We start from the raw sequence: 24882 nt of genomic DNA on the forward strand, positions 1-24882 counted from the left end.
GAGTTAAAAGCAGCTTGGTCCTGGAGATTTAACAAAGGTCCTCTTATATCTTCAAAAGAGCCAGCAGGGACTCTACCTAGGAGGCAGAGACCTGAGCTCCTGGCCTTCCCTCTGTAAATCACTTTCTATCGATTGGTCAGAAGTGGTAGGCCAGCAAGATGGCCCAGTGACTAAAGGCACTTGCTTCCCAATGTTGTAAGCTTGATGACCTAAGTTCAATTCTCAAGACCCATGTAAAGGGGAAAGGAGAGATGCCACTTGTCCTGGGTGCCCACTCACACATGTCACATGCAGTCGTAATAATTTTTTTTGAGGCAGGGTCTCGTCATGTAGCACTAGCTAGCCTAGCGCTCACCCTGTAGACTAGGTTGGCCTCAAACCCACAGGGATCCACCTTCCTCTGCCCCCGGAGTGCCATGATTAAAGGCATGCACCTCCACACCTGGCGTAGATACCATTTTAAAGTAGAAGTGGAGTGAGGTCTGAGCTCTAAGCTCCTTCATCTTCACCCTGTGAACAGACATGATAATAACTCAGCAAATACACACCGTGTCTCAAGTGCAGATGGGAGTGCTTGACGTAATCAAGTCTTTAGTCAGCTGCCTGGCTTTCTTCCCAGTCCCTAGTGTCTGCTCTAGAATCTGGAAGACTCTCCATTTTGCTTCTCCTTCTAATGCCCAGAACCCAGTGTTCTAAAAGGGTTTTGTTTTCAAACCCATTACAAACCAATAAATATCTCTTCAGTCATTAGACAGTCCAACTGTTAGAAAGTCCATGTGCATGGTGGAAGTAAGAGTTAGATTTACCTCAAATTTGAGATGTCTGGAAATGTGTTAGGAAGGACATATGTGCACACACACACACACACACACACACACACACACACACACACTTGCTTTGAGAGGCTGAGAAGGATGCTCTCACCCAAACAGGCAAAACCTAACAAAAGCAGTTTCCCTGGGAAGCCAGGGCTTTGTTGTCTTGTTGGCTCAGGATCTGCATCAATTTAGGGGACAGGGGACAGGGAATACCTATCCTCTCCACCCTGGGACAGAACATCCCACAATGAGTAATGATGCTGGATGACCTGTGGCTTTCATGAGCCTTGTGGCCCCTTTTTATGTTCGCTGCTGCCCCTGTATGGAACTATGGGATGTGGTGGAATGGGCCAGAGGAAGGTCTGAGTTCTATCTACATGGTTTGCCCTCCTTCCTAGGAGCACCCCAGAGCCTTTATCCAATGTTAATTAACCACCACGGTTGCCATGGGGAGGGAGGTAGTAACTTGAGAATCTGGATCCCAATATATGCCTGAGTGACTCAGGACTGGTTGGCTGTTGAGAGTTGAGGAAAAGGCTAGGAAAGGCTGTGAGGACATGAAGTTTGGTGGGCCTGGAAGGTTATAAGATGAAAGTAATTGCAATATCCAGCCTTTGAAAATGACTCAAATTTGGAAAGGAACTAAATACAAAAGCTTGGAAAAAGACGCCCCTTTCCAAGTTTCATCTAGATTGGAAATCTAGCAAAGTCTTGAATATTTCCACTTCCTTCCCTCATACACACAGGCCAGAAGAGGGAATTAATGATTTCCAGATGAGTGATGGGACACTCTTTAAGCCCCTTACTCACCAGACCCTAACAACAATACTGAATAGGATAGGGAAGTTTACTTCACCACACAAAGGAAAAACTGCGTCAGAACCTGAAATGAAGCCAAGCACCCTGTCTTCCCGTCCCAGGCACCTGCAGCCTATGGAAGTGAGGCAGGGAGGCTGGTGGTTGAGGTATTACTCTAATTAGTACACACACACACACACACACACACACACACACACACACACACACACACAGCAGCAGCAGCAGCAGCCGAAGAAATAGATCTTTAAAAACATTTGTTTTAGCTGGTGTAGTGACGCACGCCTTTAATACTAGCATCAGAAAGCAAAGGCAGGTAGATCTCTTTAAGTTTGAGCCAGGTCTACATAGTGAGTTCCAGGCCAGCCAGAGCTACATAGTGAGAATGTTTAAAAAAAAAAAAAAAGTAAAAAAATTTTAATTACCGAAAGTAATGTTTTATTCAAACCCTCATGAACTTCTGTATACACAGACCTTTATAGAAATTTTATAGTCATGCCGGGTGGTGTGCGTCTGTAATCAGAGAACTCTGGAGACTGAGTCAGGAGAAAAACGAGTTTGAGGTCAGTCCGGAGTTAGGTCTTGTCTCAAAAAATAAACTTTAATTAACAGAGTTGCCCTCGGGTTTATAAAAAGCTCCGTTCTGGCTCGCAGAAGTAATTATTTGCACCGCAGTGTCTTCCACTTTCTGCCTGGAAACTAAACCAGCAACAACCTGAGGGCGATCTGATACGCCACGCCTGCGCAGAGTCCTCTCGCCCCGTGTGGCCCTCGGGGCGCAGGCGTGACTCCTCCCCCTCACGCCCCCTTCTGCCAGGGCCCTCCCCCTGAGTTTAGCTCCACCTCTTCCGCGTTCTCGACTGAGACCTGCAGGTGGGGGTGCGCGCGGCCGTTCCCGCGGTGGTCAACTAAGGTAAAAGTGAGCCAGCGAGGAGTCCCTCCGCGGGAAACGGGGCCGGGGTCTGGAGTGCGGCGGTGCAGTCAACCGGGAGGGGCAGTCAGGGCCTTCGGAGCAGCTCGAGGTCATGACCCGATTCTTCTACGGAGGAGCAGCCAAGGGGGACATCCTTTTAGAACTGTCCTCAGAGCTGCTTCCCAACCCAGACTACAGCGTATAAAATCCTATTTCGGGCTCTCAGCCTGTGCCTGTGGACGGGCTTGGGTTGTGACAGGTCGGGACCCGATGGGTACCCGCTGTCAGAGTTCAGCCTGTATGGGGTTTGAGCCTCAGACCATACAAGGATACGCTCAAGTCTGTGGCAGGGCTCAAGGCTCGGACAGTCCACTGGCATGAGCACGTTATGAAATATGTGTGCTTCGTTGTGTTAAGTTGACTGTTTCCACTTATTTTGCAAGACAGTGTTTAAATGCTTCTGCCACATTCTTTCAACAGAGAGGTAGGGGTGTGGGTAGGATGCAGACTCTTTCCTATAGCTGAAGGACTGTGGACCATCTGATGGTAGGAAAGAGCGTGGGAGTGCCTGATTTTGGGGGTCAGCCACGCTTTCCCCTCTCCTAGGACGCATCCTAGAACAACTCATTTTTCTCAGAGCTTTTAAATGGTTATAATAATGTCACTGTGAGGGTTAAGTATGATTATATGTAAAGTGCCCACCTGCAATGGTACTGATACATACTGTTGTGATTTCCAGGAAAGAGTATTTTGGTCTGGCATATTTCAGGGAGGCCTTGGGGGATGGGGGTGGTGATGTAACCTGAACCTTGGAGGAGCCTCTGGGATTTACCCGTGGAATTGACCTTGCAGTATGAGGAGGGAGCTAAAACTTGTTGACCACAGGCCATGTGCCAAGAACCAGCTGAGTAGTTGATGTATAGTGTTTCCCTGGATCCCATCAAAGAGCTTCAGCCCACTGTCCTTAGCTTCAGCCTTCTAAAGGGGCCTGGGCTGGGAATGCTGTAAAGAATAGACACAGGGTGAGGATTGTGTAGAGAAGTGAACTAGCTGGGAAGTTTGGAGCCCCTTCCAAGCATCTGTTCCCACCTCAGTGTTCCTCTTTTCATAGTCGAGGGTCTTTGGCTTGTGTAGGAGTGTCATTGCTCTAGTGCAGACTTGGCAGTCAGAAGGCCTGGCACCAGCCAGCCCAATCATGGAGAGAGAAGTTCAGAGAACAAGCTGGCAAAATGCAGTACATGCTCAGCTAGGAAGATCATGGTCTCCTGTTATGTGGTCTGTAATAATTCTGCAGCCTCTTCATGGGCACACACACCACGTCTTGTGACCTCTTTGGTGAAGCTTTTCATCCTCCTGCTGGATTGGATGCTCCCATTCCATTCCTGTAGCAGAGACGGAACTTCCTATAGACTTCTTAGCATCTGTCTTGGGGTACATCACTCTTAAGTACCCCCACTACAGTTGGTGTCGAGGAGCCAGGTCTATGCCATACCACCCCTTCATGGTACAGGGCTGGCACATAGTAGGTCTCTGTAATGCCTGTGGTCAAATGAGTCAGTGACTTTTTTTTTTACTCGCTTTGGTCTTTGCTTTACAAGCTGTCAAGATTAGAAGGAGACGTCATGGTTTCCTTCATGGCTAAGGAGGGCCCTGGTTTAGATGGATGTTGCCCTACTTACAGGCATCGGAGGCACAAAGGTACAGGAATTCCTCATGAGCCAAGATTCTTCATTGCTGTTATTGATTTCAGGCCCTGGCCTTGCTGTTGTTGAGTTTAGTTATGAGAGAAGTTGTGCAGTGTCCAGGGACCTGTATAGTCTGTGATATAGTTCAGGTACGGGAAACCTCACAGGTGGCTGAGTAATCAATTGTTCTGCCCTTGGCCTTGGTAAACAGTAGTCCCTTCCATGTGGGACCAGCAGCTACACAGTCACATTTCTCCTTGCCAACAGCCCCAGCATATTGAATAGAAAGTTATTTGTTGATCATTTATTTGTGTGTATGTGTGTATATGTGTGTGTCTGTGCGTGTATGTGTGTGTGTGTGTGTGTGTGTGTGTGTGTGTGTGTGTGTGTGTGTGTGTCTGATCTAGTTACACTACCTTTTTCTTATGGGTGGGAAAAGACTCAAGCAAGATTATACGAGGACTCAGTTAAGGGTAGAGAGTTCTAGAAGTGACAGGTTCAGGCACTTGTTTTTTCTAATTCTACTCTAGTGAATGAATTAATTTGAGACAGCATTTAACCACGTCTCTCTGACTGGTCTGGAATTCAGTATGGGCACAAGCTGGCCTTACACTCAGAGAGATCCGCCTACCTCTGCCTCCCACATGCTGGCACTAAACGTGTGTGCCGCCACCACATCTGACCTTATTTGTATTGTTTAATTGTACGTGTGTGCACATGAGTATAGCTCCCCAGGAAGATCATAAGAGGGTGTTGGATCCTCTGAGGCTGGAGTTTCAGGTCATTTAGAGCTATTCAATATGAATGTTGAGAACTGAACTCAGAGGGGATGGGGATTTAGCTCAGTGGTAGAGCGCTTGCCTAGGAAGCGCAAGGCCCTGGGTTCGGTCCCCAGCTCCGGAAAAAAAAAAAGAGAACTGAACTCAGGTCCTTTGCAAGAGTAGCACATACCCTTAACTACTAAGCCATCCTTCTGGTTCTCTACAAAATTAAAAATAAAAAAAAACTGAATGAATTGATTTTAATTCTTTCAGATGGACTCTCTCTGGGATACCCAGGCTGGCATCAGTTGCTAAGCACAAGTGAGTACCCTGCCTACGAGGGCTCCCAAGTAGCTCTACGTGGTTGATCAAGCTGACATTTATCAAACACATTATGGACTGGACTGTTGTTTTAAGTACCTTAAGCTGTTATGGCCTTGGAGACCAAGGCAGAGAGGAACCGTTTTCACTGCTTTCTGGTCTTCTAGTTCTGGACTTTCAGTATAGTTGTCATGGCAGTCACCCTCCCAGTGGGGGGACCAATTCTCAGGAGAGCTTGTTCCGGGAGCCCTCTTCCTCTGAGTGTCAGCATCTTCATGCTGAAGAGGTATTCCAAGAGGAGTCCAAGATGTGCCAGAAGGATGGGCAGAGGAGTGATTCAGCTCCACGTGAGAACTAGCAGATCTTAGCTCAGGAATATGGATTAATCTACAAAATCATTGGGCTGGTGCTTTAGCTCAGCGGTAGACCCCTGGCCTGGTGCTTCCCAGGCTCTGACTATGATCCCCAGGAATACAAAAGCTGTCTGCTTACTGTCAGCCGATAAAGTGCACAGCTTTAAGAAAATCTCAGTCCTAGAGCTTTCGATAAAGATTCCCACTGTAAGATAGAAAGATTCCATTCAGCCACACAGGAAGCTCTTGCTGTGAAAGAGCCTCTAGTGTTGAAAAGTACACACCAATGATAACAACATGTTTTTTGCTCTCCTGTAAGTAATTGTCTCCTCAAAGCCTTCTCCCTCGTGTATAGTTAGGAAGATGGATCAGTACATAAATAACTGAAGTCAGATTGACTTGGGTAAATGAAACCAAGTGGGAGTTAGGGAGGAGGAGAAATCAATTCCTGCATGACTAGATTCCTGAAGGTGGAGACGTTGGCTGGAATATGGAGGGGGTTCTTCCCTGGGAGAAAGGGCAGCCGGAGCCATGTCTGGAGGCAGAAATGCATGGAAGGGAACATACACACTGGTGAGCACAGGCACACTGGGGAGGAGATGTGGACTGTGAGGAGAGAAGAGGGCTAACATTCGTCACGTGTCTGCTTTGTGGCCTGCAGTGAGCCACACAGTTTACACGCTATAATTTACTTAATCCTCACAACCTCTGTAATAGAGGGATATTTATCCCCAATTTAAAGACTAGGAAACCAGACCTCGGAGAGATTACAGTAGCCTTGCTAAGGCTGGGTAGCTAGTAAGTGACAGCATGGTTCACACAGGAGAGTCGAGTTCAGAGACTCATAGTCTTTCCATTATGTCGCACTGCTCTGGATGCCATAAGGCTTCTGTTGACTGTGGCTGTGGACAGAGACTGACGGGAACAAAGCTTCCAGAGTAGGGACATGAATGAAGAGGCTTCAACTGTGAAGCAGGTCTAAGTCTGCTTGTGCAGGTTACGTGAACTGCTGTCACCATGTTGTCCGTCAGCGCGTCTCTGTCCCCCGCTCCTACGATCTCAGAAAGAGGTTACAGGGGCTGTGGGCACCCTTGGGTTTCAGGTACAGGTCCTGAGATACGATTGACAGCGTCGTAATGGTTCGTTATTTTTTCACCATCAGATTCAACAAGAACCTGTGATGGACAGAGCTGGAGTCAGGAGTCTGGCCTTCAGTCCAGGCATTACTCACCCCATTGTGTTTCTTGGCCTCCTTCCCCAGGACAGGACTCGCTTGAGAGCTTTTCCTGCCGACGCCATATGTTGCTTTGCTCTCCCTACCTAAAGATACAGCAGAGAGGATGAACCTGGGGTCAGAAGGAAGGGTTTAAACCCCAGACCCTCCCTCCTGCGGGGAAGCAATAGGTAGTGCACAGACTTGTAAGTTGGACTGTCTGGGTTCGAGTGCTGCCCCTGTCACTGGCTAACTTTGCCTAGTTTCAGGTTTCTTCATCTGGAAAATGGGGTACAGATATTCCCTAGCTCATAGGGCTGCTCTGAGAACTAAAATGACATTAAGCAGTTCAGTGGCCAGCAGGTGGTAGATGCTTAGCTTAGCGAACAAAAGCAGTATCAGTAACAATATCAGTCATTACATTAGTAGCCAGTTTGGTGCTGGTTTCATAGGAAGTGGGGTGTGTGTGTGTGTGTGTGTGTGTGTGTGTGTGTGTACATACATATTATATATAATATATGTACATATATAATTATATATAACATATACATATATGTATAATTTGTACATATCACACACACACACACACACACACACACACACCATTCTCTCCCCGTCTTACTCTGCCATTGCTGTTCTCTCTTTTCATTGTCCCATCAAGAAGCTCAGAAATGCTCGGTGATTCCATCATAGGACCACAAAGCATGACACCCAGAAGTACTGGGTGGGAAACAGTCAATTAAAACGCCAATGGCTTGATAGAGAATCTCACCTGACTCGGGTTTTCCACACCTGTCTCCACAGTAAACAGGACCGGAGCAGGTGTTCATTTCCTTTTCCACAGCCTTCAGCAAAAGTTACAAGCAAGGCCCCTCCAGTTCACTTGCCAAAAAGAGCAACAGTATGGTGTCTCTAGAAAGTGGTGTCTAATTTAGCTCCTCCCAGCTTAAAACCTCCTGGCCTTAACTTAAGCGAGTTCTTATTGTTCTGCTGCCCATGAATATGGAGAAGTTCCCTTTGATTATTAAGTGTGGATGAGATCAAGATTTTCTCATGAGAACCTTTTCTGTACTTAAAGCCAGAATCCAGTTAGGCCTCATCTTCGCTTCTCCAGGATACACTGCCTGGCTGCTTTCACCTCATCCCCAAAACCTATTTTCCATCGCTCAGATCCCATTGGTTATGCTGCTTTTCTCTCTCTAAGGTTTTCCCTCTTCCTGGCAGTGACCCAGACTCTGCTCAGTCTGCTAATCAGGCTAAAAAAGTTTAAGGGGAGGATGCTTCAGAAGTCTCATCGACTCATTAAGCAATAGCTCTGTGCTAGGTGGAGGAACCCAGAGCTGACTCAGGTTAGTCCACTCTACCCCAGCTCAGCCTAAGGGGAGACTGAGGAAGCATCACAGGTAATCTGGGTAAGAAATTAACACACATGGGAAGCTGGAAATCAGGGCAGTCGGGTAGATGTAACCTTTGACTGGACTACAGGTAAACACTCCTGGAAGAGAGGGTAAGCATACTGTAGGAGGGTGAGTTGCCCCAGCAGAGGCAATGACACCTGTTAGACATCTAGCAAAGACAGCACAGGCTCTGGCTTTTAGGATCAAGGCTAGAAATGCCATAAACCTTTGCCTTTTCTGTGTCCCCCAGATGTTCTTTATCTTGAAAGTCAAGTGATGGACCCCTTGGTGTTCTGAGTCTCAAAGTTATTGATAAACAGGGAAAGTGGCCCAAAGGAATTAGGAGTAACGGCAGTACAGTCAGGCTAACTGGATATAACTAAAACAGCCGACCCCCTCTCTGCTTTTGTCCTTTGCAGACACCATGTCCTCTTTCGAGGTAGTTTCCAGAGTGTCTGTCTAGGTTGCTTTCCAGAGCTATAGTTGACATGGGGAAGCTGTGTCACAAAGTATAATAATGGGAGATATGGGGGCCTCTTAAGTTCTAGGCATTGGTGTCACATTTTGACATGCATTCTGCTATCTCACAGCATATGTTATTGTCTCTGTTTTGTAGATTGTGTCAGTGAAGAGGGGTTAAGGAGTACACCCCGTGCTGCTAGTGGATGTCAGGGCCCAAGCCGAACCTAGAACCTAGTGTTTGAAAGCCCTTCTGCTTTCTACATCCACAGCTCTAGAGTGACTCCAAACGGCTGGGAATAAAGTCTGTCATGGAATTCTGAATCTTGCTTTTGTTTGTCTTTTACAGTAGACTAGTTGTTGGCAAATTATGTTTCACCAACTGTTTTTGTAGGTACCGCAAGCTAAGAGTGCTTTCTTGCAGTTTTAAGTGTTTGGAGACGGAGAATCAAAAGGAGATGAACATTTCATGAGACACAAAAAGGATGTGATTTCAAACTGTGGTGTCCGTGACTACGGTGTGGTTGATGTGTCATCATCATTCGTTTGCATATAATCTATGGCTGTACTTTTCTCTAAAAACAGAGCAGATGGAGCAACGACCATGCGGCACAAAGTGTGAAGTATTTACTATCCAGCCTTTTACAGGAAAATAATTACTAGCCTCTAGTAACACAAAAGGCAGCAAGTTAAAGTTCACAGATGTTCAAGGCTGACCCTGGGAGGGCAGTAGTGGGACTAGGAAAATGTATGAGCCAAACTTCCTTGGCCTCTAGAAATGGTTTGGCTGAGCCTGGGAGAGCCCCTTGGGACTAAAGGGCAGAGTAGGGCTGTCCAGTGTGCTGAAGTCTCGAGCAAGCAATGGACAGCAGGATACTTTGTGAATGAAGTGATTCATTCACACTCACTGGAGCCCTTCTGTGCCAGATGCTGCATTAAATGCTAAAATCTCTGAATGGAAATGTCTGCATCCTGTCTTTAAGGAGTTCATAAGCTGGCAGGAAAATCACGGTGTGGGTTTTGTGTTGTAATGGGATGGTGGAAGCTAGGTGAGGTCCTGCAGTGAGTAGGAAAAGAAGAGGGCACACCGTTCCTAGAGTTGGAGGTATCCTCTAGGGAGTCTGCTGTGGGCCTTGAAAGATAAATTGGAATTCCTTTGTCAGACTCTCCGGAACTGGAGTTACAGATGGTTGTCAGCTACCTCGTGGGTACTGGGACTTGAACTCATGTCCTCCACATGAGCAACACGCACTGCTAACCACTGAGCCATCTCTCCAGTCTGAGATTTCCTTTGCAAGGAGCTATAGACAAGGCTGAGAGAAGGGGCTGGCAACATGAGCATTTGGAACCTACATAGAGGGGGGAGAGATGACTTAATGGTTCTGACTAGATGACTGCAGGATGATGTAATCGGATAGAGAAGAAGAGAAATCAGGAGGAAGGAAGCCATGGTAGGGGCAGGGGACAACTCCAGCTTGGAAAATGTGATTTGAGGTAATGTTGAAATGCATCCAGTTTCCAGTTAGAAACTTAGAGACTTTGGCACGGAAGCTCAGAATTCACACTTAAGCACATTTTCAGTGCTTTTCCCTGGAGAAAAGAGGAAGTGCGAGTGTGTTTCTCAGAGCAAAAGTTGAGCAACTTTGACACATGATAACTCAAGCCGGGGGGAGGGGAGGTAAAACAGCACCACCGTTCCTACAGAAAATGAAGTCAGCACTTTGGGAACGAGCAATGATTGTTTTTGGCACAAAACTGACTCCATTCTTACCACCTGCTACTCTCAGGGTCTGCTTTACCTTGCTGGCACTGTCACCTCTTGCCTGCGAGACTTGGGCCTGGCCACCAGGAGCAAGCTCTTAAGCACCTCTCCCAAGCAAGCAGCTGGGAAGCGTCTGTGTGAGACTCTCAGAGCCAAGAGAAGGGTCCATCTCTGTCTTCATGGCACGATACATCTTTTACTGCCTAGAATCTACAGTGGGAATGAATCTGATATTTTTTCTATTCGGACCCTTGATAAACTTTCTAGTGCTTATCATCGGGATTTTCAGATACCCATCGGTCAGCTTTTAAAGCCCGCGAACATCTGTGACTCCTGTGTGTACGCCTGCTTCCAAGTGTCCCTGGCAGAGATGGGGCACTTGGGTTGATCAGCGTCTCCTCTGGTCCTCTTGGAGAAGCCAGCCATCTCATACTCTCTCTCCTTCCACTTCTTGAAGATTTCCATGCTGGAGGAGATGAAGCAGAAGCAGGCGGCAGACTGAAGGGCACTGACTGGACAGAGGCCAGTGATAACTCCCTGCGGCTGGAAGACACCAACCTTGGGATTCCTCTGAGATTTCACGTTCACAAGTATCACTGCTGAGTTGAAGAACCTTGCGGGTAAGACTGGATGTATAGTTCACCCCTCCCTTTTCTTTAAAGCCTCATCTTTATTCATTTTGTGTTCGTTGGGGATGAGGGTGCCATGTTGTATGTGGCAGTCACAGGACAACTTTCAAGCGTCGGTTCTCTGCTTCTGCTGTGTGGACCTCAGGGGTCAGACTCAAGTCTTCAGGCTCCGAGAAAGGCTCCTTTATCCGAGGAGCCATCATACCAGCCCCCACTTACTTTTTTACATTACTTTGACTTGAACGTTTCCCACATTTCCAGAGAAAGGCGTGAGTTCAAGGTCACCTAAGCAGTTGATGGCTTAGCCTTCTCAGGTCCCAGTAACTCCCTGCAGCAGTTACTTCTGGAACAAAATGGCAGAGAGACAGAAGGAAAATAGAGCAGTAAGTAAAACACGTAAGATAAAGCTGCCACACCATAACAAGATGAAACTAAGTCCAGAGGCATCCAAGTGAAAATTCTTGTGCCTGTTGAGTCTCGTTCTTCCCTAGGAAACTTTGGAAATTCTGTCTGTATTTCTATCCCAGGCATGGCTCATAGACTGAGGCTGTGGCATGTTCTGTCCTTTGCTCTGGCTGGAGGCCTCATCGTGCCAGACAGGTTATCAGTCAAGCCTCAGTGATGGATTTGGGGGCACACGAGGGTTGAGTAAGGCTGCATTAGCCTGACCCGTGCTTTTTCACAGTACCAGCTGCTGGGTGTACCTGTTGTCACCTGAAGCCTTCTGCTGGCACTGCCGTCTTCCCTGCTCCCCACCTCCCGGGCTCCCACCCCAAGTTCTCCCCTCCTCTGTTGGCACTGCTGTTCTTACAGCTGCCTTTGGCTAGAAGGCAAATCTTCATGTACCTACATTGAGGCCCCACCCTGTGGCTGGACCCGTGTTGGAGAAGAAGCAGATACCCCTCCTCTGTCTCCAGTTGTTTGGAAAGACAGTTTCAGCCTCTGTGGTTTCCTCCCTCATTCTATAACATGCCCTTCCTTCCTGTCCCTGCCACCCCTGCCCCTGGTGTAAGCCTTCAGTACTCTCTCTGGCCTGCCAAGCTGCCTGGCTAGCCTGCCTCTGAGTGGCTGCTGATTGCCCTGAATATCACGACTGGCTTGAAGGCCACAGTGTTCCTGGCTCCCTTCTCATTGCCCAGCACAGAGGTTCACAAGTGTGCCACACGGAAACCTTTCCTGGGGATCTGCAAGACCGAAGGGTTTCAAAGTAGTGCTCGAGTGTTATTTGTTGCTAGCGGTGACAGTGGGAGGTTAAGGCACTCGCACAGAGCTGTGGTCACCCTCATGCTGTTCCTCACTGCCACCTACGTAACTGATTACGCAGCAGAGGTGTTAATTTTCCGGAATCTCACCTGAGGACCATCTTCTAATATTCTGTATGGCAGATAGAAGATGCACTTGCAGGGCACTTCTGTGCAGCTTAATGATGATGCACCAAGGAATGTAGTTAATAGGACCGTTTGGATTGTAGGCCGAGTAAAAAGCAGCTGTTGTCGTTCCTCCACAGAGGAGCGATTGTGGTTATTAAGGGTGGAAAGAAGACTGGGAGCAGTGTTGGAGGCCTTGTGAGCTGTTAATGAGCTCAGATGGCTCACTTAGCCTGCTTTTCTCCGCGCTCCCTACCCAAGCCCCGCCCTTACTACTGCTTCATTTAGTATTCTGTAAACACACACTTCCTGTCCCTGCTTCTCTATCCTTCTGATGTTATTCCTTCCACCAGGTATTGCAATGTGGCCGTAAAGGCTCCTTGTGATCCCAGGATGGGAGCAGAGGGAGGAGATGAGTCTGAGGGTTTGCCTCTGGTGTCTGAGTATCACGGCCCTCCTGAAGGCCTGCAAAGTTCTCATCCCATGCCACTTTCACTGCTGCCAATTTGAACCACCTGGCCCAGCCCTTCTACACACGAAGGTCTGGAGGGAAAAAACCCTCCGGCTCTGTGGAATCTCACAGACAGTCCTCTGATGGAGCTCATATCACACATGCTCCTAACATTTATTGTCTGTTAATTTGACCAGCTTCTGCTCAAACATGCCTTTTCTTTTTCCCTTTACACCTGGTGATATTACCAGAAACCACCTCTGCCAACTCCCAGGTCAGACGGGAGAACTGACACTTCATTCTGGACCGACGTGAATAATGTGCTTAGACACGGGCTTGTCGTCAGCGTCTATAAAATGACAACACACAAAATGCTAAGGTATCTCAGGGCAACAAGAGATGCCTGGAAGGTTAAAGTTAATTCACGTAGTGGTAAGGATGTGGCTGTTGGGCCTTTGTGGTTATATAATGTGTAAGAGAGCCGCTCAGCCTTTTGGACATTGGAACACAGGCAAGAACGCCTGTATAAATAGTGAACTGAGTCTCATAATACACATCTCAGAGTTTCTGCTGCTGGGATAAAGCACCACGATCGACAGCGGGTTGGGGAGGCACCCAGACACCTTGAGGCAGGGGTGGGCGCAGAGGCCATGGAGGAGTGCTGCTTACTAGCTTGCTCCCCATAGCTGGTTCACCTGCTTCTTTATAGAACCCAGGACCACTAGCCCAGGAATGGCCCCACCCACAGTGGGCCGGTCCCTCCCCTATTAAACACAAATTAAGAAAATGCCCTATAGCCAAATCTTACGGAGGCATTTTCTCAACTGAGGTTCCCTCCTGTCATTCAGGTGACTCTAGTTTGTGTCAAGTTAACATAAAAGCAGCCAGCACAGTACATCAGAAAAGAAGTCCTGTACCAGGATTTATAAACAGTAGCACTGGTGCCTGGCTGTCACCAGCTGCCACCTTTGCCTTGCGACAATGGGAGGAAACTGAGGGGCATTAGTGTTCGGGAACAGTGCCATGATAGATGGGAAGCTTACATTCTTGAGCCAGACTCAGGCTTCATTCACTCAGTCCCTAGGTTATGGTGGGCGTGTTGCTTTTGCCCGTATGTATCAGTTTCTTCAGCTGTTAAATGTGAAGATTGCAGCAGTGAGTCCGTAGAGGGTGATACCTGTGAAGGGCTTCAGACATTGCCTGGCAAAGCAAACCTCACGAGAGTGTGCACTGTGGGTACAGTAGTGTGCACCATAGCTTCTGCTGCTACAGAGGCACGGATGACCCCAGTCTCTCCAGTTCCCTCTTCCCTTGTCTCACCTGGCTTACTCAACCCCCTCCTCAAGTGTGTGTCAAGCTTCCTGCAGTTCTCTCATTTCCCTTTTGTTTATGGTTTTGTTGTGGTTGGTGATGCAGATGGGACCCGGGTCCTGCACATGGTGACCAGCATTCATACTAAGCTACTCCCAGCCCCTCGGTTTCCTCCCATTGTCTGTTCTCCTCAGCTGACCCTGAGGATGCAGCTGAGTTTGTCTGTGATTACGCCCTTTGGCCTGCTCCCCACCATTCTCCTGTTTCTAAACAGCCCTTGAAGATGAAAGAAGTACACGGACAGACTAGGATCAGACGAGCCGCAGGGGTGGAGTGGGGAGGATGAGAGCTGTTTGCAGAGCTGAGCTAACCAGGTGACCTTCCAGCATCGTATGTGAGATGTGATGGCTGGTGGTCTGTATGCGGAATACGGAAGACGAACCAAGGAATAGACGCACATCTGAGGGACAGTGGGTGGACTCGTCAGGCTCTACTGAAAATGGTAGTTATTTAGAAAAGTAGACCTTGGTGTTCTCTGCTGGGGAGAGCAGTGTCTGGTACCTCTTACTATTGTGGGTTGTGCCCCCCTGCAGGATTCCTTGGGCTCTCCCAACTGCTGCATGAGTGTGGCTACCAGGTTGAGCCTTACAGGTTGAGCCTTACAGGTTGAGCCTTACAGGTTGAGCCTTACAGGTTGAGCCTTACAGGTTGAGCCTTACACATGTATCCTTGACACCTGCTGTACTTCCAGTGCAGTCTGTCTGCGTGGGTGTATACCTATGTGTGGTATACACATGTAAGTGCAGATATGCATTTGTGCACAGAGAGTAGAGGCAGAAGGTTGACACTGACTATCTTCTTCAATTACTCTCCAGCATTTTTTAGGCAGGGTCTCATTGTATTGCCTGGCCTTGACTCTTGATTTGTAAACCAGACTGACCTTGAACTCACAGAGATCTGCCTGCCTCTGCCTCTGCCTCTGCCTTCTGAGTGCTGGGATTAAGGCCTTTGCCTCCATATCCAGCTAAATGTTGAATTTTTATACAAAAAAAATCTAAACATAATTTGAAAACTGTTATCAACCTCTAAATTGCAAAGTATATTTGATAAAAGGTTCCTTTTTCCTTCCCCAGTGTTGAAAATCAAAACCAAGGCCTTGAGCATGGGGAGCTTTGGCACTGAACTCCTTGTACACTCACAACACACACATACACACACACACACACACACACACACACACACACACCACTGAACCCTGAGCTCCATTCACATCCCCTAGCCCATTTATTCTGTGTAAGTAAAATTTGATTCAGACAATAATAGGATAAAATGATAAATTTCAGTCACACATAACTTTGAAAATCCTGAAAAGAATGAAGAAAAAAGGGTTGGGGATTTAGCTCAGTGGTAGAGCGTTTGCCTAGCAAGTGCAAGGCCCTGGGTTCGGTCCCCAGCTCCGAAAAAAAAAAATAAATAAAAGAATGAAGAAAAAAATAAAAAAAACATCCTATCACATAGACCATGTCTACAAATTAAAACTGGTACGGACTAAAAGAACATATAAACTACCCAGCATGTCACTAGATGGTCCATTGGCACACTTTGAACTGTAATGTTAACAGGTTCATGTATTGTGTCCTGGGCCGCCCACTCTGTTGTATGTTCATTTGTGAATATACATGCCTATGCACACATAATGCAGTGTTGGAAGCACATTTGTATTAACTGTGTTGTTGGGATCTTGCAGCAACCTGGCAAGTAGACAGGTTAATGTGTTTTTAACTCTACTCTGAAGATGTAGGAGCTAAGGATTATAAGAGGCAGAGTTGCTTGACTGATAAAGGCTGTCTGATAAAACTGGCACCAAACATCTCCTTTGTCCTCTGACCCAGGCCCATGTGCCTTCCCTGTCCAGTGCGCCCCTCGTCCCATGTGCACCTCTAGCAGAATACACAGACGTGCTCCCCAGGCCCCGCTGAAGGGAGAGAGAAGACTCCGGCTACTGCCATGTGTCTGGAAAGTGAAAGCAGCTGCACTCTTCCTTTCCTTGTTACCTAGTCTAAAAGAGGACCGGGCTTCCAGAAAACAAGCTAAGGACCTTGTGTGTCTCAGACCTTTCTGGAGAGGGAGTGTGAGAGAGTTGGTGGAGTTCACAGCCCAGAGCAGCCTTTCCCCACATCACCTGCAAGATACGCGCACACCTACGTGTCTTTTAGAGTGTGCACTGAGCGTTTAAGGGGCTGGGTATGGTGCACCCTATGTACCATACACTATTTCCATCTCAGCGCAGTTTGCGAGGGGTGATACTCATCTATGCTGCACTGTGACTTATAGTGGAGATGGATACGCAGGGACAGTGTAGGAACACAGGGAACGATCAAGGCCAAAGGCAATCCTAGTGTCTTAGTGGAACTTCTCTCAGACACTTGGTAGCAACCCCTAGTTCTACACAGTAATACCCCATCTGCCTCATGCCTAACTGACTTCCAGAGTGAATGACTGCATGACCATGGCTCATCTGGAGTTACTGGAGAACTGCCTGGGGTAAGGACTTTTGAGCTGGCTTTGATGGCCAGAAAGAATTCCTACACCAGGGAATCCAGCAGGCGGAGGTGCAAGACGATGGTGGGGCTTCCCTGAGGATGCATTTGTCCAGTGGCTGGGACACAGTGAATTAAGGTCTCTGCGGTAGAACTAGAGTATGGTCTGCCTCATCCCAGCAACCTCTTCCACCCCATACCTCTTGCTATGAACATGGGGAAGTTAATGCTTCTATCGTTTCACCATTTCCCTACATTTTTCCTTTCTAGTTTCAAAAACAACTCTCCCTCAACAAGTTCTGTTTGCAAGGAAAACCTTACCCATTTGTCCCTTCTGGCGCACCTCCTTCCATTGAGATCCATGCAGAATAGACCAGGTACTCTGTCTTTGTGTGGGAAGCCATAAAATATAATATTGAGTATGTGGCTCTGCCCAGGGTTATGCTGCTTGCACGGGAGGCTCCACAGCCCTGCTGTGGTAAAGAGCACGTATAAACTGCCGCTAACAGGGTTTTCTGTCTAGAGCTGTAAGTACGTCTGAGAGGCCCCTGTGAGTCGCAATGCTGCCAGCTCTCCTGCTGTTCTCCACACTGCCTGCCTGTTGGCTGTTTGGTTTGTCCACAGGCTCCTAATTGGAGTGTGGCCAGGGGAGGGTGAAGGAGCAGAAACCACATCTGTTCGCTCCACTCTGGGTTTGCAGCACTGGTGAGGAATAGTTGGGACAAGGGCTGACACTAGACTGCATGCCACGGGGAAGACAGTCCAGTCATATCCCAACCCCGTCCTGTCCCCTCCCCCAGTCCTTCAAAGACAAATGGCCTTGCACTTTGTTTCGGAAGAATTTCTCCCAGTGCCCCGTAATGCATCTGGAGGGCATTTCTCCTTGTGATTTACCTCACGGGTGTGGGTACCTCAGTAGCAGGATTTAATCCTTTGAGAGTTGTAGGGCTGTGTCATCCCCGGGTAGAACTTGAGCTTGAAGCTGTTGGTGGGAGCGATATTTTCAGATGCTCTGTGGATTCTTTGTATCCGTGTATTTTTTTTTCTGCTCTGTTCTGGGGTGTAATTGAAAACCTGCTGTGATCAGATCACTACCATGGACGGAGGGATGCATCTAAGTGGGGCTGTCAGACGCTTGGCTGCTTAGCTGTGCTTTCTGGATTGTGGTGTTGAAAGTGCCATTCTGCATGCTTCCTGCTAACAACCGCCAAGAGCCTGCCTCTGTGGGCAGCATGCATGTGGGCAGTGGCACTAAGCAACCTTCTGCCGGACCCTTGGAGAAGGGAGTGGGCCTTCTCCTCCGTGAGCGAAGAACCTGATTCCATTTTAAAATTTCTCAGGACAAACCAAGCCTCAGAGCCTATGTTTATTGAAGTTTGGGGTGGAAGGCTCTCACATCCTCCACCCGTCAGAAGGATATAGAGGCTTAATCACCCTGGTGGGGATTTAGACCCAGAGACTTCAGAGAAATCTTATTATTTCTAACTGCAGGCAAAGAGTATTAAGGCTCCACTCTGGATCCAGGGCATGACATGTTCTCTAAGTAATTTATCTTTACCAGGGGAAGGCCCCTACTAGAGTGGCCTAGAAACAAACCTGAGATGGGCTCTCATTGTTCCCCCTCTTTTCTTCCCCATCTCAGCCTCCTGCTGCTTCCTTCTGTCCTGACCCTTCCTGCCCACAATGTCCTGTGTCTGTGTCTGCCAGCATGGGCGTCGGGTGCCTGCCAGGGAGAGATAATGATATCTTTACAGTCCGTGGCCTCATCCAGCCTCGTAAACTTGTCAGTGGCTGGCCTCCCTGCACCCCTTCAGAGAAGGACCAGGGAAGGGAGAAGATGGAGTGAGGGGATTGGGGCCTTCCACAGCCCCCAGTGCAGGTCATGGAAATATTGCTCAGCTTTCTGATTTCCAGGTTCTATTCCTGCTCCCTCCTTACCCAGTTCGCAGCCCCAGGGACCGTCTTTCTGATGATCACAGGTGGGCCCTGCTTGTTCTGTTTAGGGACTCTGGTTCGGCTGGTGGCAGACTTAAATCCATGTGCTAATGAGCTTGGCAAATGCAGGCTTCTGGTTGCCTCTCCTAATCTAGCTGCCTGTCTGAGTCCCTTCCCACAGTTAATGATCTCCTATAATGGTTTTGCCTTTAGTTTTGCCTCCTGGGTCAAAACAAATCAATATCCCTCACAGATATTTAAAAACCATCAGTATAAAACTCCTGGGTCTCTCTCTTTTGTCCTTCTGGGTAAACTTACTGCTTGATTGGTATAGCACAATTTCCCTTATGTCCCCTCTTGTCTCCCAGAGATGGGCAGCAGTGAGCCCCTTCCCATCGTGGATAGTGACAAGAGGAGAAAGAAGAAGCGTAAGACCCGGGCCACCGACTCTCTGCCAGGGAAGTTTGAAGGTTGGTCCCACATTCTAATGAGTCTGTGCCAGTGCTGTAGGAGGGGAGAGGCATCTCTGACGTCCAAGACACTTCCCTTGGAGCCAGGTCATCCATGTGATTAAAAAGACAGGAGTGAGTGAGAAGCGAAAGATGGGGAAAGGATGGGTGAACCTCTCAGGTGAGCACTGAGCTCCTTGGAATGGTCTGAGCATGAGTGGCCTCACTTGCTTGTGCTAGCTCCTCTTCAGACGTGGGCCTTCTTCCTGCGATTCCTGGAAGGCTGGAATCTTGCAGAGGCTGCAGCGTATGTGCTGTGTGTGCTTGACCTTACCCCCCTTGAGAATGCAATGCAGCCAGGGGGCATAAGGTTGCATCATCAGACATTTTGGATAACCAGGGGCAAGTCACTAGGCTAGGGGCTGCCAGGGTTATCTCTGGGCATTTGATGAGAAGATATGAATCACTGAGTGTTTCTACAAAGTGGTCAAAGGATCAGCAGGCATTCTAGGAATGGCAAATCCCCTTTACGTGGTTATGTCACTGTGAGATGTGAAGCAGCTTTCCCTGTAGGCAGCAGCTCTCCCCCGTGGGCTAGCCTCACACACATTCCAGCAAATTTTGTACACTATTCTGATGACAAGCCCTGAGTCAGGAATACGTTGTCCAACACCTAGCATCCTGGTGGGTGTAAGGGCCAGTACTGAAGTGTGGCTGGGAGAGAAGCATGCCATTTAAACCACCTCCAAGTAGTAACCAGCAGGGTGCCATCTGTTCACACAGAAAGCTGCAAGCCCAGACTGTAAGGGAACCAGAGAGAACTTAGTATAGAGGTTTATGGTTTGGTTTTGGTTCTTGTTGTTTTGTTTTGTTTGAGACAGGATCTCCCTGTATAGCCCTGGCTGTCCTAGAACTCACTCTGTAGACCAGGCTGGCCTGGAATTCATGGAGATCCACCTGCCTCTGCCTCCTGAGCGCTGCAATTAAAAGCATGCATCACTGCATCTGGCTTCTTTGCTCTTCCTAAAAGAAAGACTTTTTAAATATTTTCCACTTATGTGTATGTGTGTGTTCGTGTGGTCTGTGTGAGTGAATGCCATGTAGGGAGCTGGAGTTACAGGCGGTTGTGATCCATCTCCCATGGGTGCCGGAAACTGAACTCAGTTCTTCTGGAAGAACAGCCAGTGCTCTTAATTCTGAGCCATCTCTTTAATCATTGTTTATGCTTAACTCAAACTGTGTGTGTGTGTGTGTGTGTGTGTGTGTGTGTGTGTGTGTGTGTGTGTGTTATGTGGGTGGGTGTATGTGTGATGTGTGTGTAGTATGTATGGTATGTGTATATAATGTGTGTGTGTGTTTTGTGGTGTGTTGTAATGTGTGGTGTATGTGTAGTGTGTATGGTGTGTGTGTATGTGTGTGTGTGGTGTATGTCTGTGGTATGTGTGTCTGTGGTGTGTGTGGTGTGTTTGTATGTGTTTGTGGGGTATATGTAGTGTGTGTGGTATATATGTAGTATGTGTGGTGTGGTATGTATGTGGTGTAGTGTGTGTGGTATGTGGTGTATGTGTAGTATGTGTAGCGTGTGTGGTGTATGTATGTAGTGTGTGTGTTGTGTATATGTGTGGTATATGTGTGTATGTGGTGTAGTGTGTGTGTGTTGTGTGTAGTGTGTGTGTGTGTGTTTGTGTGTGTGTGTGTGTGTTGGCCATTGGAGGAGACAAAAGTCACTGGGGTTTTAGAGGCGTTCACAAAATCAGCATGTCTTTTGTGGAACACAGAGTTTCCTGTCAGAGGCAGCTGATGCAAGCACAGATACCTTGTGACTAAGAGTGATGAAATCTCTTGACGTTGATTAAGCCTTCAGCTCAGGCAGTTGGTTGAAAGCCTAGATTGCCTCAAGAGAAAGACTGAGGAGGGTGCAAAGGAGGACGTGGTCAGCTCAGCAAGGGTTGTGGTAGAGCCACAGCTTCCTTTGGAAAGGCTCCGAGAGCTCTGTTGTTGAGAGCTTGGGCAGGTCTCTGAGCACTCTTCCAGCCTGGGTCTGTTACCACTCTGCAGCGACCACTTTGACCTGCGGGCAAGCCATTGTTTGTATCCTGCTCGGTCTCTAATTTCCTGCGAGTGACTTTCAGAAACTTGTGAGACTCCTCCACTAACCTCCACATTTGTGTATATAAAATAGTTGTGAATTATCCCTTTCATATCCCCCATGCCTGGCAAATGGGTGCTCAGCAAATGAGGAATGAATGAATGCGGTTCATTCTTCTCTGAAGATCCCTGGATTGCCTAGTGGGTTTTTCTATTCCCTCCCTGGTTGCTCCTCTCCCTACTCCTTGCCCTTACTGTGCTGACCCGCTGTGATACTCACCAGGGCCTGGGTTACCCTGGCCTGCTCTGTGTGTGTGTGTGTGTGTGTGTGTGTGTGTGTGTGTGTGTGTGTGTGTGCGCGCGCGCGCGCGCATGTGCACGCTGTGCTAACTCTCACTGGTACTCACTCTGGGCTGCTGTGTCTTTCCTACTGGACTCAACCCCTAGAGGGGAGGGACTAGATTTTGTTCCTCCTTGTGTCCCTATGGTGGTACCTGGCACAGGAGATGCCCAGAATGTAGGTGCTGAAGGATAGAAGTGAATGTGTGAAACCCCAGCTCTGACCGCATCTCTAAAGTGAGGAGCAGGTGTTGGTGGAGTCTTGTTGTGAGTCAGGTGCTGTCTGGGAAAGCTAGGATGTCCCTGTCACGGAGGCTGCAGAGTCACCATGGTCTCTTCTGCCTGAGGGAGCAGGCCTTCGAAGCTAAGTGACAGTACCCTCCCCATCCTGATTCTTCTCACCTCTTTCCTCGCTAGACGTGTACCAGCTGACCTCAGAATTGCTGGGAGAAGGAGCCTATGCCAAAGTCCAGGGTGCCGTGAGCCTGCAGAGTGGCAAAGAGTATGCAGTCAAAGTGAGTATCCCACTGGACCCCACCTCTACTGTGCAAACCGTCATTCCTAGTTTGTCCCAAATCAAATAATGTGAGTATTATGCAACACGGTGGCTCAGAAAGAAAGGTTGGAGCAGGGAGCAAAGCTGCATGCTCTGGGCTCAAACCTGAGCTTTTCTACTTATCTGCTTTGTAACCTTGACCAAGTTATTCAACCCTTCTGTCCTTCAGTCTTCTCATCTGTAAAACGGGTATAAATACTAGAACTTGCATAGGATTGTGAGGATTAAATAATTAATATGTGTAATGTACTGACATCAGCATCTGGCACAGAGTAGGCCGTTTCTGGTTACTCCAGGAAGCATCATCGGCTTCAGAAGTAGACGCTGTGCCGAAATCTGCTCTAAGAAACTTATATGACTTTGGGCAACTCACTGAGCCTCCTTAAGCTCTGGTCCCTGTATCTAAAGGCAGTGACAGCTCCTGCCCTCAGCATCTGGTGTTGTGACTATGAAGGCAGGAATGAAGATGAGCTGGTGGACGCCCTCTATAAACCACAAAGTACAAGCGGTGAACAGTGTCAGGATGGCAGGGACTGTCGGTGCCAGCACCGACAGGGTACCGAGAATTGGGCGAAAGCCTGTGGGATGAAAGAAGCACACACACACACAGGTTATTCGTGTCAAGCCAGAAGAGGAAGAGAGCTTCTGGTTTCTTTATTGACCAAACTATATATCCAAAGAACACCACTTAGCAGGTATCCGTCAAGCACAGTGGGGAACCCTGGCTGAGACTTCGGTAACAAAGGACCGACTATGTGGCCTGAATAAATTAGGGAAATAACCAGGAAGGCCAGCCTAATTCTGACTCTGGTGAGAAGTACCTGGCCAGACTGTTCCCAGTTGGGGACAAAAGGCTTCCACATGTAAGGGCAGGGCTCAGCAGGGGTCAAACCTTGTTGGAGACCCAGAAGGGTCTTGTTCAGGCTGACAACATTCTGTGAATGTAAACTTCTTGTGCCACACAGTGACAAAGCAACCAGGCCCAAATCCAATATGGCTCCCACAAGGGACTACACCTGAGGTGGCTGAGCGCTCGGCTCTGGGGCAGGGGATGTGGCTCAGCCTCAGTGCTGCCCGTCAGTAGCTGTGTGACTCTGGAGACTCGGTTTTGAATTCTGTGGCTACTAAAGGGATGGAGGCAGAGTTGTGGTCTTCAAAGTGGGGTCCCTGAGCCAGCAGCACCAGCGTCCCCTGGAGAGTGTGAGAAATACACTTGATCTGGCTCGACCACATTAAGAAGCAGTTCTGGCCCGGGTGAGTGTGGTCCTCAGGACAGTTTGAGAACTCTGGGGATGGGCAGGTTTAAACTGCAGTGGTCAGCCAGTGAGCTAACAGCACAGAGAGACACATTTCTCAGTGTCAGAGAGAGCCTGAGGCATGTCTTTCCCAAGGGACCGCAGTGACTCTGAGACCCACTGTTGAGGACCGCTGAGCTCTGTGGACGTCTTTCTGAACCAGGGGAGGCACGTGGGTTAAGCTTTTTTCGGATCAGCCATCGGGAACTATCAGGTCAACACACTGCCTCCGTCAGGGAAGCCCTGCTGAACTGGATCTAGAGAGACACCTCTTCCAGCCAACCCCAATTCCAGCAGTGGATTGTAACCACAGAAAACATCTCCACCAAGCCTTCTGGCTGGTATATTGTTCCACACAGAACAAAAGACCTACTTTCATCCCTTTTTGGAAACAAATTACTATAAATTAAAAAGAAATTTTAATATGCCTAAAAGTGATTTTAAAACACACATACATAAATGTTAAATTGGATGGAGCCCATCGTGGTGTCACTCACCTTTAATCTCAGCACTTGGGAGGCTAAGACAAGCAAACCTCTATGAGTGTCAGAGCACCCTGGTCTACAGAGTGAACTCCAAGCCAGGCTGAGCTACAGAGAGACTGTCTCAAGAAACATAGGTGGGTGAATGGATGGATGGATGGATGGATGGATGGATGGATGGATGGATGGGTGGGTGGATGGATGGATGGATGGATGGATGGATGGATGGGTGGGTGGATGGATGGATGGATGGGTGGGTGGGTGGATGGGTCGGTGGGTGGATGGATGGATGGATGGATGGATGGGTGGGTGGGTGGGTGGATGGATGGGTGGGTGGATGGATGGGTGGGTGGGTAGATGGATGGATGGATGGATGGATGGATGGGTGAATGGATGGATGGATGGGTGGATGGATGGATGATGGATGGGGGGATGGATGGATGGATGGATGGGAGGGTGGTTGGGTGGACAAACAGACGGATGAGTCACAGAAGGAATGCATGGCCCTCTGATCCATGTTTTGAATCTGGAAGCTTTGGACAACCTAGAGACAAGCTAGATCTCCCAGCACTGCTCCCCAAGACATGGTTTACTGCCGCTTCTCTCTGAGCATCCGCCCCGTGACCTGCAGAGCCGGGATGGAATGTTCTAATAATCTGATCCACACTGACTCAAACCCAAAGTAGTCATCTGTGTTTTTTGCTCTCTGGCTGGTGGTCAGAACCCACTGGTTCTCTCCTCAGAGAGAAGTCAGCTGTGGCTGGAACCCTGCCTTCTGGAAAGTTGACCTCTTAACTTCAACCATCCCTGTTTGATGACTGCAGCTGAGTAGCTCAGAGTCCAACAGTTTCTGTTCCCCAGCACTGTGCCTTGCTGATTGCTCAAAATATGGGTCCGGAGTGATTTCCTAGCAGGTGTGACTAACCTTCAAGTTACGGTTGG

The 24882-nt window shown here is 48.4% G+C and overlaps 1 protein-coding gene across 10 annotated transcripts in view; it reads left to right on the forward strand.

The window, feature by feature from the left end:
- Positions 1-2413: 2413 nt before the first annotated feature.
- Positions 2414-24882, forward strand: part of Mknk1 (MAPK interacting serine/threonine kinase 1) — a 39512-nt gene continuing 17043 nt past the window's right edge. For 3 of the 10 annotated variants that reach the window (XM_039110585.2, XM_039110586.1, XM_039110584.1), the window contains exons 1-3: positions 17067-17173; positions 19100-19201; positions 22025-22122. In XM_039110585.2, the coding sequence (XP_038966513.1) occupies positions 17158-17173; positions 19100-19201; positions 22025-22122 (216 nt within the window). In that variant the 5' untranslated portion in view covers positions 17067-17157. Of the gene's footprint in view, positions 2548-5266; positions 5315-10955; positions 11119-17066; positions 17174-17256; positions 18776-19099; positions 19202-22024; positions 22123-24882 lie in introns of those variants that run through there. The other 7 variants (XM_006238696.5, XM_006238697.4, XM_006238698.5 and 4 more) reach the window with 7 other exon arrangements.

The sequence above is a fragment of the Rattus norvegicus genome, chromosome 5, assembly GCF_036323735.1.
Source record: "Rattus norvegicus strain BN/NHsdMcwi chromosome 5, GRCr8, whole genome shotgun sequence".
NCBI lineage: Eukaryota > Metazoa > Chordata > Mammalia > Rodentia > Muridae > Rattus > Rattus norvegicus.